The sequence below is a fragment of the Nerophis ophidion genome, linkage group LG29, assembly GCF_033978795.1.
Source record: "Nerophis ophidion isolate RoL-2023_Sa linkage group LG29, RoL_Noph_v1.0, whole genome shotgun sequence".
In the NCBI taxonomy this organism is placed as follows: domain Eukaryota; kingdom Metazoa; phylum Chordata; class Actinopteri; order Syngnathiformes; family Syngnathidae; genus Nerophis; species Nerophis ophidion.
Genome location: NC_084639.1, coordinates 13,998,922 through 14,010,427, shown reverse-complemented (window position 1 = coordinate 14,010,427; position 11,506 = coordinate 13,998,922). Strand labels below are relative to the sequence as shown.

The 11,506-nt window shown below is 44.5% G+C and overlaps 1 protein-coding gene across 1 annotated transcript; it reads left to right on the top strand.

Annotated features, from left to right (window-relative positions):
• The first annotated feature begins 541 nt into the window (after positions 1 to 541).
• Positions 542 to 10,767, top strand: LOC133545930 (zinc finger protein 768-like). Its single transcript, XM_061891668.1, has 2 exons — positions 542 to 1,040; positions 9,159 to 10,767. The coding sequence occupies exons 1-2, from the start codon at positions 854 to 856 to the stop codon at positions 10,304 to 10,306; spliced, it is 1,335 nt and encodes a 444-aa protein (XP_061747652.1). The 5' UTR covers positions 542 to 853; the 3' UTR covers positions 10,307 to 10,767.
• The last annotated feature ends 739 nt before the right edge of the window (positions 10,768 to 11,506 follow it).

The following is an 11,506-nucleotide window of genomic DNA, read 5'->3' as shown; positions in this document are numbered from 1 at the left end:
AGTCCAAAACGGCCCGATATGTCCACATCCAGAAGTGTCTGGATGTGTCTGGATCACGGAGTGACCACGATGTGAGCCAGCCATGAAGTTTGCAGAATTGTCCGGTATTTCTGCCAAATGTTCCATCTTTAGCAAGAGCTCTGCCTCCTACTTTGCTTTCGTTCTTTCGCACATATCCTCACAATCACAACACTTTACTCTCACACTTGATCTCTACTTAGCGATGTGTTGATTACTTCTGTGTCGTCTGTTAGCAGCAAACAAGCTAAGCTATCTAGCGAGCTAAGCTAACTAACAAGCAAAGATAGCACGAGAAGCGGCACAGTGCTTCTGGCGCTTCGAGACGAATTTATCCTTAAATCAAGAATCAAATATGTATTTAATACGACGCAAATATTGCAAACTGGATAACAAATAATAAGACTGACTTATTAGTGTCCTCTGCTTTTTTTCTTCGTCGAAAGGCTTTCACGACAGTTAGCACGGTTGACGTTACAAGGCAGTACTGCTCATATATATCCCACTGCCTTGTAACGTCAAGTGTGCTAACTGTCGTGAAAGCAATTCGGCGGAGAAAGAAGCGAGCAGGACGCCAATAAGTCAGTCCTATTATTTGTTCTCCAGTTTGAAATATTTACGTCGTATAAAATACATCTTTGATTCTTTATTTAAGGACATAGTCGTTTCGATGCGCTAAAAGCACCGTGCCGCTTCTCGTGCTATCTTTGCTTGTTAGTTAGCTTAGCTCGCTAGTTGGCTTAGCTTGTTAGCTGCTAACAGAAGACACAGAAGTTATCAACACATCGCTAAGTAGAGATCAAGTGTGAGAGTAAAGTGTTGTGTTAGTGTGAAAATGTCTACATTACAAATGTTGAGAGCGTTGGTGGATCAGCGACTAACTGCTGCCGTTGAAGAAATATTTGTAGTGTTCGAAAGAACGATAGCAGAATACCAGGCGGAACTTTCTAGAACAAAAGAGGATTACAATCAACTACTGGACGCCGTTTTCAAGAAACATCAAGTGGTGTTACACAGAACAGGTTTGTTGACTTCTTACGCTCATATCTTTACTAACATTACATTTGACTAATAAAAAGAAAATGACATTTGGAATATATAATATCATCACACTGCGATGAGGTGGCGACTTGTCCAGGGTGTACGCTGCCTTCTGCCCGATTATAGCTGAGATAGGCGCCAGCGCCCCCCACGACCCCAAAGGGAATAAGCGGTAGGAAATGGATGGAATATAATCACAATGACCAGTGGTGGAACCAGTCAGAGCTGGGCTGGGGACGGGGCCCCCTAAACCCCAATAATGAAGCTAATTCTAACATCATTTTACAAAATACACATGCCTCTCTGGGTTTATGCCAGCAATCTTTAAACAGGTTTTAAACAGTTTGACAGCCATTTTTGCATTTTCCTGTCATGTTTTTTTTTTCTTACCTTCACCACAGCATCAGCCCGTTCACAGGATGTACAAAAATTATTAAAGGGGTTCTGATTTTTTTATTTATTTTGTCATTCACAATCCTTATGTAAGACAATAATATGTTTTTATTTTTTATGCATTCTAAGTCGCAAACAGATGTTAGCAACATCTTAACTATATCTTAATTCCAACAATGGAGTCAATGCCTCTATTTTGCTCACTAAGCCCCCTGAATAGGAATTAGTAGATCAATATAATATACCCAGAAGTTATTTTTTAAATCCTATCTCTTTAAAACATGCTGTATAAATGCATATCCTCTGGAAATATGTCTTATAATAGCCACAAACTGGAGGATATATGTTTAATTAGGATAATATAATAGTTGAACATTTTTATGGAATTTTCCAGGGTGTACCCCGCCTTTCGCCCCCCTGTGACCCCAAAAGGGACAAGTGATAGAAAATGGATGGATGGAAAAAGACACATCATAGAGTGATATTTACTGTATATCCTTTAGATACATTAAAGATAAACTTGAGTTAATGAAACATGTGGAATATATTGTGTTTTACACCCTCTGTTGTTTAAAAAGGGTACAGTTAGGGCTGGACCATCATGGCAAAAATAACAATCGCCGTTATTTTGATTGATATTGTATTCACGATTAATTACACTATTATTCATTAATTTGAAAACACCAGTATTTATTTTATTACCAAAACTCAACTTAAAATTTAGTTTAAAAAACAGATATGAGTTAGTAACAAATAAACCACAACAAATAAAAAATGATCAAAATAAATTTAAATAACAATGGCAATATAAAAAAACTATAACATTTAGTTTTATGTTTTAATTGTTTTTAGTTCCATTTTTTTTACCCTTTACACTTATTTTTTTTTAATACCATTTAAGTGTGTGTTTTTTTGGTCAAATAAAAATGTATACAATGTTTGTTAACTAAATGCAGAATCTCTCACATTTATTGGTGCAATATATCTTTGGACAATTTTGACCCGTACTTTGGGTCAACGCATAATAATTGTGTAAATGCATCAATAAGTTCATTATGCTTGTGTCAGGTGCTTTTTTGAAACCTTTTTTTTTTTGTTAGTGCAGTCAGACCTGTTATTGTGAAGGGGGAAGTGTGCTGCTGAGGCTGTTTTGCAAAAAAGGAGAGAGCGACAGAGCCTCTCAAGTTATGACTGATGTCCTGTTTGTACATTAATCCTATATGAATGATGCCGTTCACAACAACACAAGCAGATGAGATGTGTTGTGGGTTTATGGATTTTCTTTGCCAGCTTTAGCTTTGTAGTTTAGGCGCTATTTCGAATGGCCGCCTCAAGGACGGGACTGTTGCATGTTTCATAGTAATAGTCGTTGTGACATGTAGAGGACAAAGAGGTTTATTACCATGGTGGGGGAGTTTTCTGTGTCTACATACCTCCGACACATCTGAGCCACGCTTTCTCCGCCGTGTGTTTGAGGAGCCTGCAAAAGACCTGAACATACATGTAACAATCATGTTCAATCTACAATACAGTTTGTTGTAAACTTAAAAAAGAAAACAATACAACCATACAGGATACAGGTTGGCTTTTTAGCTTAATGCTAACATACAATGGACGACCACATTTATAGGCAAACAAAATTAGCACTGCGATCGTTTTAGACTTGTACAAAGGTTTAACAAATAGGAGTTTATTTGTATCGCACAATTGTGAAATTAAATACATTCCACCCACAAAGAGCCCAAACGTCCAGATTTTTAACCGCTAATTTGTATTTTTGATGTTCAGTTGGTCGACCGGAGGAATTCGTTGTCACAATATCAAACTGTGTCTTCTTACATCACTCGTTCAACCATCCTCCATTGCAGCAAATAATCATCACTAAAGGACAGTAGAACAAGGCTAAACATCCATCCATCCATCCATCCATCATCTTCCGCTTATCCGAGGTCGGGTCGCGGGGGCAGCAGCCTAAGCAGGGAAGCCCAGACTTCCCTATCTCCAGCCACTTCGTCTAGCTCTTCCCGGGGGATCCCGAGGCGTTCCCAGGCCAGCCGGGAGACATAGTCTTTCCAACGTGTCCTGGGTCTTCCCCGTGGCCTCCTACCAGCTGGACGTGCCCTAAACACATCCCTAGGGAGGCGTTCGGGTGGCATCCTGACCAGATGCCCGAACCACCTCATCTGGCTCCTCTCGATGTGGAGGAGCAGCGGCTTTACGTTGAGCTCCTCCCGGATGGCAGAGCTTCTCACCCTATCTCTAAGGGAGAGCCCCGCCACCCGGCGGAGGAAACTCATTTCGGCCGCTTGTACCCGTGATCTTATCCTTTCGGTCATGACCCAAAGCTCATGACCATAGGTGAGGATGGGAACGTAGATCGACCGGTAAATTGAGAGCTTTGCCTTCCGGCTCAGCCCCTTCTTCACCACAACGGATCGATACAACGTCCGCATTACTGAAGATGCCGCACCGATCCGCCTGTCGATCTCACGATCCACTCTTCCCCCACTCGTGAACAAGACTCCTAGGTACTTGAACTCCTCCACTTGGGGCACGGTCTCCTCCCCAACCTGGAGATGGCACTCCACCCTTTTCCGGGCGAGAACCATGGACTCGGACTTGGAGGTGCTGATTCTCATTCCGGTCGCTTCACACTCGGCTGCGAACCGATCCAGTGAGAGCTGAAGATCCCGGCCAGATGAAGCCATCAGGACTACATCATCTGCAAAAAGCAGAGACCTAATCCCGCGGCCACCAAACCGGAACCCCTCAACGCCTTGACTGCGCCTAGAATTTCTGTCCATAAAAGTTATGAACAGAATCGGTGACAAAGGACAGCCTTGGCGGAGTCCAACCTTCACTGGAAACGTGTCCGACTTACTGCCAGCAATGCGGACCAAGCTCTGACACTGATCATACAGGGAGCGGACTGCCACAATAAGACATTCCGATACCCCATACTCTCTGAGCACTCCCCACAGGACTTCCCGAGGGACACGGTCGAATGCCTTCTCCAAGTCCACAAAGCACATGTAGACTGGTTGGGCAAACTCCCATGCACCCTCAAGAACCCTGCCGAGAGTATAGAGCTGGTCCACAGTTCCACGACCAGGACGAAAACCACACTGTTCCTCGTGAATCCGAGGTTCGACTATCCGGCGAAGCCTCCTCTCCAGTACACCTGAATAAACCTTACCGGGAAGGCTGAGGAGTGTGATCCCACGATAGTTGGAACACACCCTCCGGTCCCCCTTCTTAAAGAGAGGGACCACCACCCCGGTCTGCCAATCCAGAGGTACCGCCCCCGATGTCCACGCGATGCTGCAGAGTCTTGTCAACCAAGACAGCCCCACAGCATCCAGAGCCTTAAGGAACTCCGGGCGGATCTCATCCACCCCCGGGGCCTTGCCGCCGAGGAGCTTTTTAACTACCTCAGCGACCTCAGCCCCAGAAATAGGAGAGTCCACTACAGATTCCCCAGGCACCGCTTCCTCAAAGAAAGACGTGTTGGTGGGATTGAGGAGGTCTTCGAAGTATTCCCTCCACCGATCCACAACATCCGCAGTCGAAGTCAGCAGAACACCATCCGCACCATACACGGTGTTGATAGTGCACTGCTTCCCCTTCCTGAGGCGCCGTATGGTGGTCCAGAATCGCTTCGAAGCCGTCCGGAAGTCGTTTTCCATGGCTTCCCCGAACTCTTCCCATGTCCGAGTTTTTGCCTCCGCGACCGCTAAAGCTGCACACCGCTTGGCCCGTCGGTACCCGTCCACTGCCTCCGGAGTCCTATGAGCCAAAAGAACCCGATAGGACTCCTTCTTCAGCTTGACGGCATCCCTCACTGCTGGTGTCCACCAACGGGTTCTGGGATTACCGCCACGACAGGCACCAACAACCTTGCGGCCACAGCTCCAATCAGCCGCCTCGACAATAGAGGTTCGGAACATGGTCCACTCGGACTCAATGTCCCGCACCTCCCTCGTGACATGTTCAAAGTTCTCCCGGAGGTGTGAATTGAAACTCTCTCTGACAGGAGACTCTGCCAGACGTTCCCAGCAGACCCTCACAATGCGCTTGGGCCTGCCAGGTCTGTCCGGCATCCTCCCCCACCATCGCAGCCAACTCACCACCAGGTGGTGATCGGTAGAAAGCTCCGCCCCTCTCTTCACCCGAGTGTCCAAAACATAAGGCCGCAAATCCGATGACACAACTACAAAGTCGATCATGGAACTGCGGCCTAGGGTGTCCTGGTGCCAAGTGCACATATGGACACCCTTATGTTTGAACATGGTGTTTGTTATCGACAAACTGTGACGAGCACAAAAGTCCAATAACAAAACACCACTCGGGTTTAGATCCGGGCGACCATTCTTCCCAATCACGCCTCTCCAGGTTTCACTGTCGTTGCCAACATGAGCGTTGAAGTCTCCCAGTAGGACAAGGGAATCACCCGGAGGAGCACTTTCCAGTACTCCCTCGAGTGTACCCAAAAAGGGTGGGTATTCTGAACTGCTGTTTGGTGCGTAAGCACAAACAACAGTCAGGACCCGTCCCCCCACCCGAAGGCGAAGGGAAGCTACCCTCTCGTCCACTGGGTTGAACTCAAACGTTCAGGCTTTGAGCCGGGGGGCAACCAGAATTGCCACCCCAGCCCGTCGCCTCTCACTGCCGGCAACGCCAGAGTGGAAGAGGGTCCAGTCCCTCTCGAGAGAACTGGTTCCAGAGCCCTTGCTGTGCGTCGAGGTGAGTCCGACTATATCCAGCCGGAACTTCTCTACCTCGCGCACTAGCTCAGGCTCCTTCCCCCCCAGTGAGGTGACGTTCCACGTCCCAAGAGCTAGCTTCTGTAGCCGAGGATCGGACCGCCAAGTGCCCTGCCTTCGGCTGCCGCCCAGCTCACAATGCACCCGACCTCTATGGCCCCTCCTATGAGTGGTGAGCCCATTGGAGGGATGACCCACGTTGCCTCTTCGGGCTGTGCCCGGCCGGGCCCCATGGGAACAGGCCCGACCACCAGGCGCTCGCCATCGTGCCCCAACTCCGGGCCTGGCTCCAGAGCGGGGCCCCGGTGACCCACGTCCGGGCGAGGGAAATCTGGGTTCATTTCGTTGTAATTCCATAGAAGTCTTTGAGCTGCTCTTTGTCTGATCACTCACCTAGGACCTGTTTGTCTTGGGAGACCCTACCAGGGGGCATGAAAACCCCCAGACAACATAGCTCCTAGGATCATTGGGACACGCAAACTCCTCTACCACGGTAAGGTAGCAGCTCAGAGAGGAGAAGGCTAAACATGTTACACACAAAGGACGGGCAAGCTAATAGCTAAGATAGCCGCTGAACTAGCTTGAAACGAGAAGAAATAAGTGCTTGGTAATTTTTCCCATTCAAAATGAATTGGCCGCTTTTCAAACTTCCACCATTTCCACTTTTTTCAACCAATTCAAATCATTCCACCTTCAACATATTCTGGACATTCAAACTATCATTTTTCCAAGTTCAAAATTTTTTGAAGAATACCCCAAGTTCCCGTTTTTTCAAACCTTTTTTCAAACCTTTTTTGTGTCGACCACACTTTTCAACCCACTTCAACCATTCCACCAGCAAATCATTCCTCTTAATGAGGACAAAAAACAGAGTGTTTTTTTTCTCTAGAAATATTCCTGGTTTTCCCAAAATTCCAGGATACCACTTCAACATTTCTCGACCGATTTGAAAAATTCCAACACCAACCATTCAGTCATTCAGAACATTGACATATTTTATCATTTTCTAAAATAATTCCGCTTTTCCCAAAACTCCCAAATGTTCATGAAATTCTAATGAATGTTACATTTTTCAAAGTTCCACAACTCCAACATTTTTCATCCGATTCACACAGTTCCAACTTAAAACTGTTCAGCCTATTCGGTAATCACAGGGTTTCTTAGACAAATTCCAAAAATTCCCAGAACACCACATTTTCCGTTTCATTATTTTCCCCATTCAAAATGAATTAGCCATGTTTCTAAATGCCACCTTTTCCAAATTTTTCAACCGATTCAAACCATTCAACCTTCAACATATTCCACTATTTCTGGAAATGGAAATTACAAAATGTTTCAACCCACTTCAACCCTTTCACTGTCAAATAATTCCTCCTAATCAGGACAGAAAACAAATTTGTTTTTTGAATTGGAAAAATTCCCGAAATTCAAGAAATTCCATAAAAGTATTTCTCAATTAAAAATGTTTCGACTTCAACATTTCTCAACTGATTTGAAAAATTCCAACACCAACCATTTCAACTCATTCAGAACATTCACATTGTTTTTAGCATTTTCAAAAAAATTCCTGCTTTCCCCGAAATTCTCCAAAATTTCCATGAAATTCCCATCGAAAGGAATTAAATGAAAGTTCCACAACTCCCACATTTTTCATATGATTCAAACCATTCCAACTTAAAAAATATTCAGTGTGTTCAGGAGTTGTGTGCTCCCTTTCAACACTTATTAAAAGAAATTCCCGGATTTTCTGGAATTCCCAGTTTTTAGGGACATTTTCCCCATTCAAAATACTTATGCATTCTTTCAAATTTCCACAATTCCCACATGTTTCAAATAATTCCACTGTCAACAAATTCAATTCATCCTGAAAATTCAAACAAGCATTTTTCCACATTCAACAAATTCCCAGGAATTCCCGTTTTTTTCTAACCTTATTTCCAACCTTCTTTAGTGCTATGACTCCTTTAACATTGTTCAACCCATTTCAACCGTTCCACTGTCAAAACATTCCTCGGAGTCAGGACAAAAAAAGCATGTTGGTTTAAGAATTAAAAAAAAATCCCGGTTTTCCTGAAATTCAAACTCTTCAACATTCAAACCATACCAAAATTCAAACTATTCTTACATTCATACTACATGCTGTCAACCTTTCAGTTAAACTTAAGCATTGGAGCATTCAAACACAATTATTTCAGGAGTTGCTTCATCTAGTTAATATTATTATAATAATTAAATTTAGCTTACCGCATTGAATGTGTGGACTGCATGAATGATGTCTCCTCTGTTCTCACTGTAACGCAATTTGAGTGTCTAGAAACACACTAAATTAATTCCATATTACTATTATTAATAGGGTAAACAAGCTATCTTTTGAAGGAGTAGTGAGTAATCTCCTTACTTCTTACCAGTGTAACTGTGGCGACACTATCTAAATGAAAGCAAAACAGATGGCATCTTTTTTGGCCATCATGGGTGACCCCGAATGGGACAAGCCGTAGAAAATGGATGGATGGATGGATGTTGACTATGCTCATGCTATTTTTAGAGCAGACATGTCTCTAAAGATGAATCTAAAATCACTTTAATTATTGTCCACCAGCAGGGGGAGCTCATCACTAGTACTATTGTGTGGAGGCTGGCATGTGGTACATTATTTCTTGTGTGTGTATGATTTATTCAGAAGGAGAACAGCACACTTTCACGTATGGCGTCTACCATTACGGATTGCAGGAATGACTTTTAGGAGGATTTTATATGAATAAGGTGGATTGGACGTTGGCCTGGGAAGGCATTCCCCTGACAATCTTCTTTATTTGTCAGCTGGAAGTACCCTGACTGCTGTGAGGGGAAATGTTAGATCATATGTTAGTGCAGGAAAATGTCTCATGTGACTGAGCAAAGCTGGACTTTTCTAAAGAATGTTTGTTTTCTCCTGTCCCATAGATGTCGAAGAAGATCTTTCTCATGAGCAAGAGGAGGAACCACAATCCCCCTACATGAATGAGGAAGAAGAGGTTCCACATTCCCAACACATCCAAGAGGGAGGAGAGGAGCCACAGACCCCCCACATTAAAGAGGAAGACGAGACCCCGCAGACCCATAGTGTTAAACTGACCCTTCACATTAAAGGGCAAGCGGAGGACCCACTGAATTTACACATCAAAAATGAAGAGGAGGACCCACTGACCCCGCAAATTAAAAAGGAAGAGGAGGACCCACTGAACCCCTACTTTAAAGAGGAAGAGGAGGACAAAGAGCTGCCGCACTTTACAGAGGAAGAGGAGGAACACCGCATCAGTCAGCCTAAATGGTTGGAGGAGTTCCCAGTGACTGGTGTCCCTGTGAAGAGTGAAGGTGATGAGGTCAAAGGTGAAAGTGAGGAGAGGGGAGGGGCGGAGCCTCCAAGCAGCAGCTCAACACAACACATGACAACAGAAGCTGATGGAGACCACTGTGGAGGATCACAAGCAGACAAGCTCTTAGCTCCACTATCAGATAGTGAGGACACAACGTCACACTCTCCTGACACTGATGATGAAGACTCTAAAGATGATAAGACATGTCACACTGACAACACTCACTTCACATGTTCTCTCTGTCACAAAACCTTTAAATACCGTCGTAATCTGAAAAGACACATGAGAATTCACACTGGAGAAAACCTTTTTACCTGTTCAATCTGTGGTAAAGGTTTTGTTGAAAGTCGCTGTTTTAAAGCACACATGAGAACACACACTGGTGAAAAACCTTTTATCTGTTCAATCTGTGGTAAAGGTTTTGCACAAAGTCAACATTTGAAAAGACACATGAGAACACACACTGGAGAAAAACCTTTCTCCTGTTCAACCTGTGGTAAAGGTTTTACAGAAAGTCAGAATTTGAGAAGACACATGAGAACACACACTGGTGAAAAATCACATTCCTGTTCAATCTGCAACAAAAGTTTTGGTGAACGATCAAGCCTTGTAAGACACATGAGAAGACACCCAGGAGAGAAAGTGTTGAGTTGCAGTGTGTGTGGTGAAAGATTCTCTTCTAAGTACCAGTGTAAGAAACACAAGTGTGCTGGTGAGAACAGCAGCAGCAAATGAAACTGCAGGATTTGAAATAAACGGTCAAGACTTTCATTTTGACTTTCTAACAACATCAGCACATATAACATGTGTGACATTGTTGTTTGTGTAACAATCTTTTTAATATGCTTCTACATTTATTGATTAGGTAGTTTGAAATATAAAAGTATTTATAAATTGTTAATAATCCCATGGATTAGCACCTTTATATGATATACATATTTACTGGTTCACATCTGAAACATCTTCTGGACCACTTCAGGAAGCATATTATTATTTACTTTATACATCATTTGAACAGTTGTCTTTTATACAATTTTAAATTGTGATTATATGAATCATTTGTTGGTCTCTGTAATCCATGATATTAATTATCTTTATTACTCTCTTTTGTATTATGATGATTGTTTTGTGATTGTTTTATACTTTAACTTAATATGTATGTACTTATACCTTTATGCAATAAATCCATCCATCCATCCAGCCATCATCTTCCGCTTATCCGAGGTCGGGTCGCGGGGGCAGCAGCCTAAGCAGGGAAGCCCAGACTTCCCTATCTCCAGCAACTTCGTCTAGCTCTTCCCGGGGGATCCCGAGGCGTTCCCAGGCCAGCCGGGAGACATAGTCTTCCCAACGTGTCCTGGGTCTTCCCCGTGGCCTTCTACCAGCTGGACGTGCCCTAAACACCTCCCTAGGGAGGCGTTCGGGTGGCATCCTGACCAAATGCCCGAACCACCTCATCTGGCTCCTCTCGATGTGGAGGAGCAGCGGCTTTACTCTGAGCTCCTCCCGGATGGCAGAGCTTTTCACCCTATCTCTAAGGGAGAGCCCCGCCACCCGGCGGAGGAAACTCATTTCGGCCGCTTGTACCCGTGATCTTATCCTTTCGGTCATGACCCAAAGCTCATGACCATAGGTGAGGATGGGAACGTAGATCGACCGGTAAATTGAGAGCTTTGCCTTCCGGCTCAGCTCCTTCTTCACCACAACGGATCGGTACAACGTCCGCATTACAGAAGACGCCGCACCGATCCGCCTGTCGATCTCACGATCCACTCTTCCCCCACTCGTGAACAAGACTCCTAGGTACTTGAACTCCTCCACTTGGGGCAGGGTCTCCTCCCCAACCCGGAGATGGCACTCCACCCTTTTCCGGGCGAGAACCATGGACTCGTACTTGGAGGTGCTGATTCTCATTCCGGTCGCTTCACACTCGGC

Bases quoted from the DNA above. Each gene is read 5' to 3' on its own strand.
- LOC133545930 (XM_061891668.1), top strand. From the start codon at position 854: ATGTCTACATTACAAATGTTGAGAGCGTTGGTGGATCAGCGACTAACT. The intron at 1,041-9,158 runs GTTTGTTGACTT...CCTGTCCCATAG, and splicing joins AGTGGTGTTACACAGAACAG to ATGTCGAAGAAGATCTTTCT.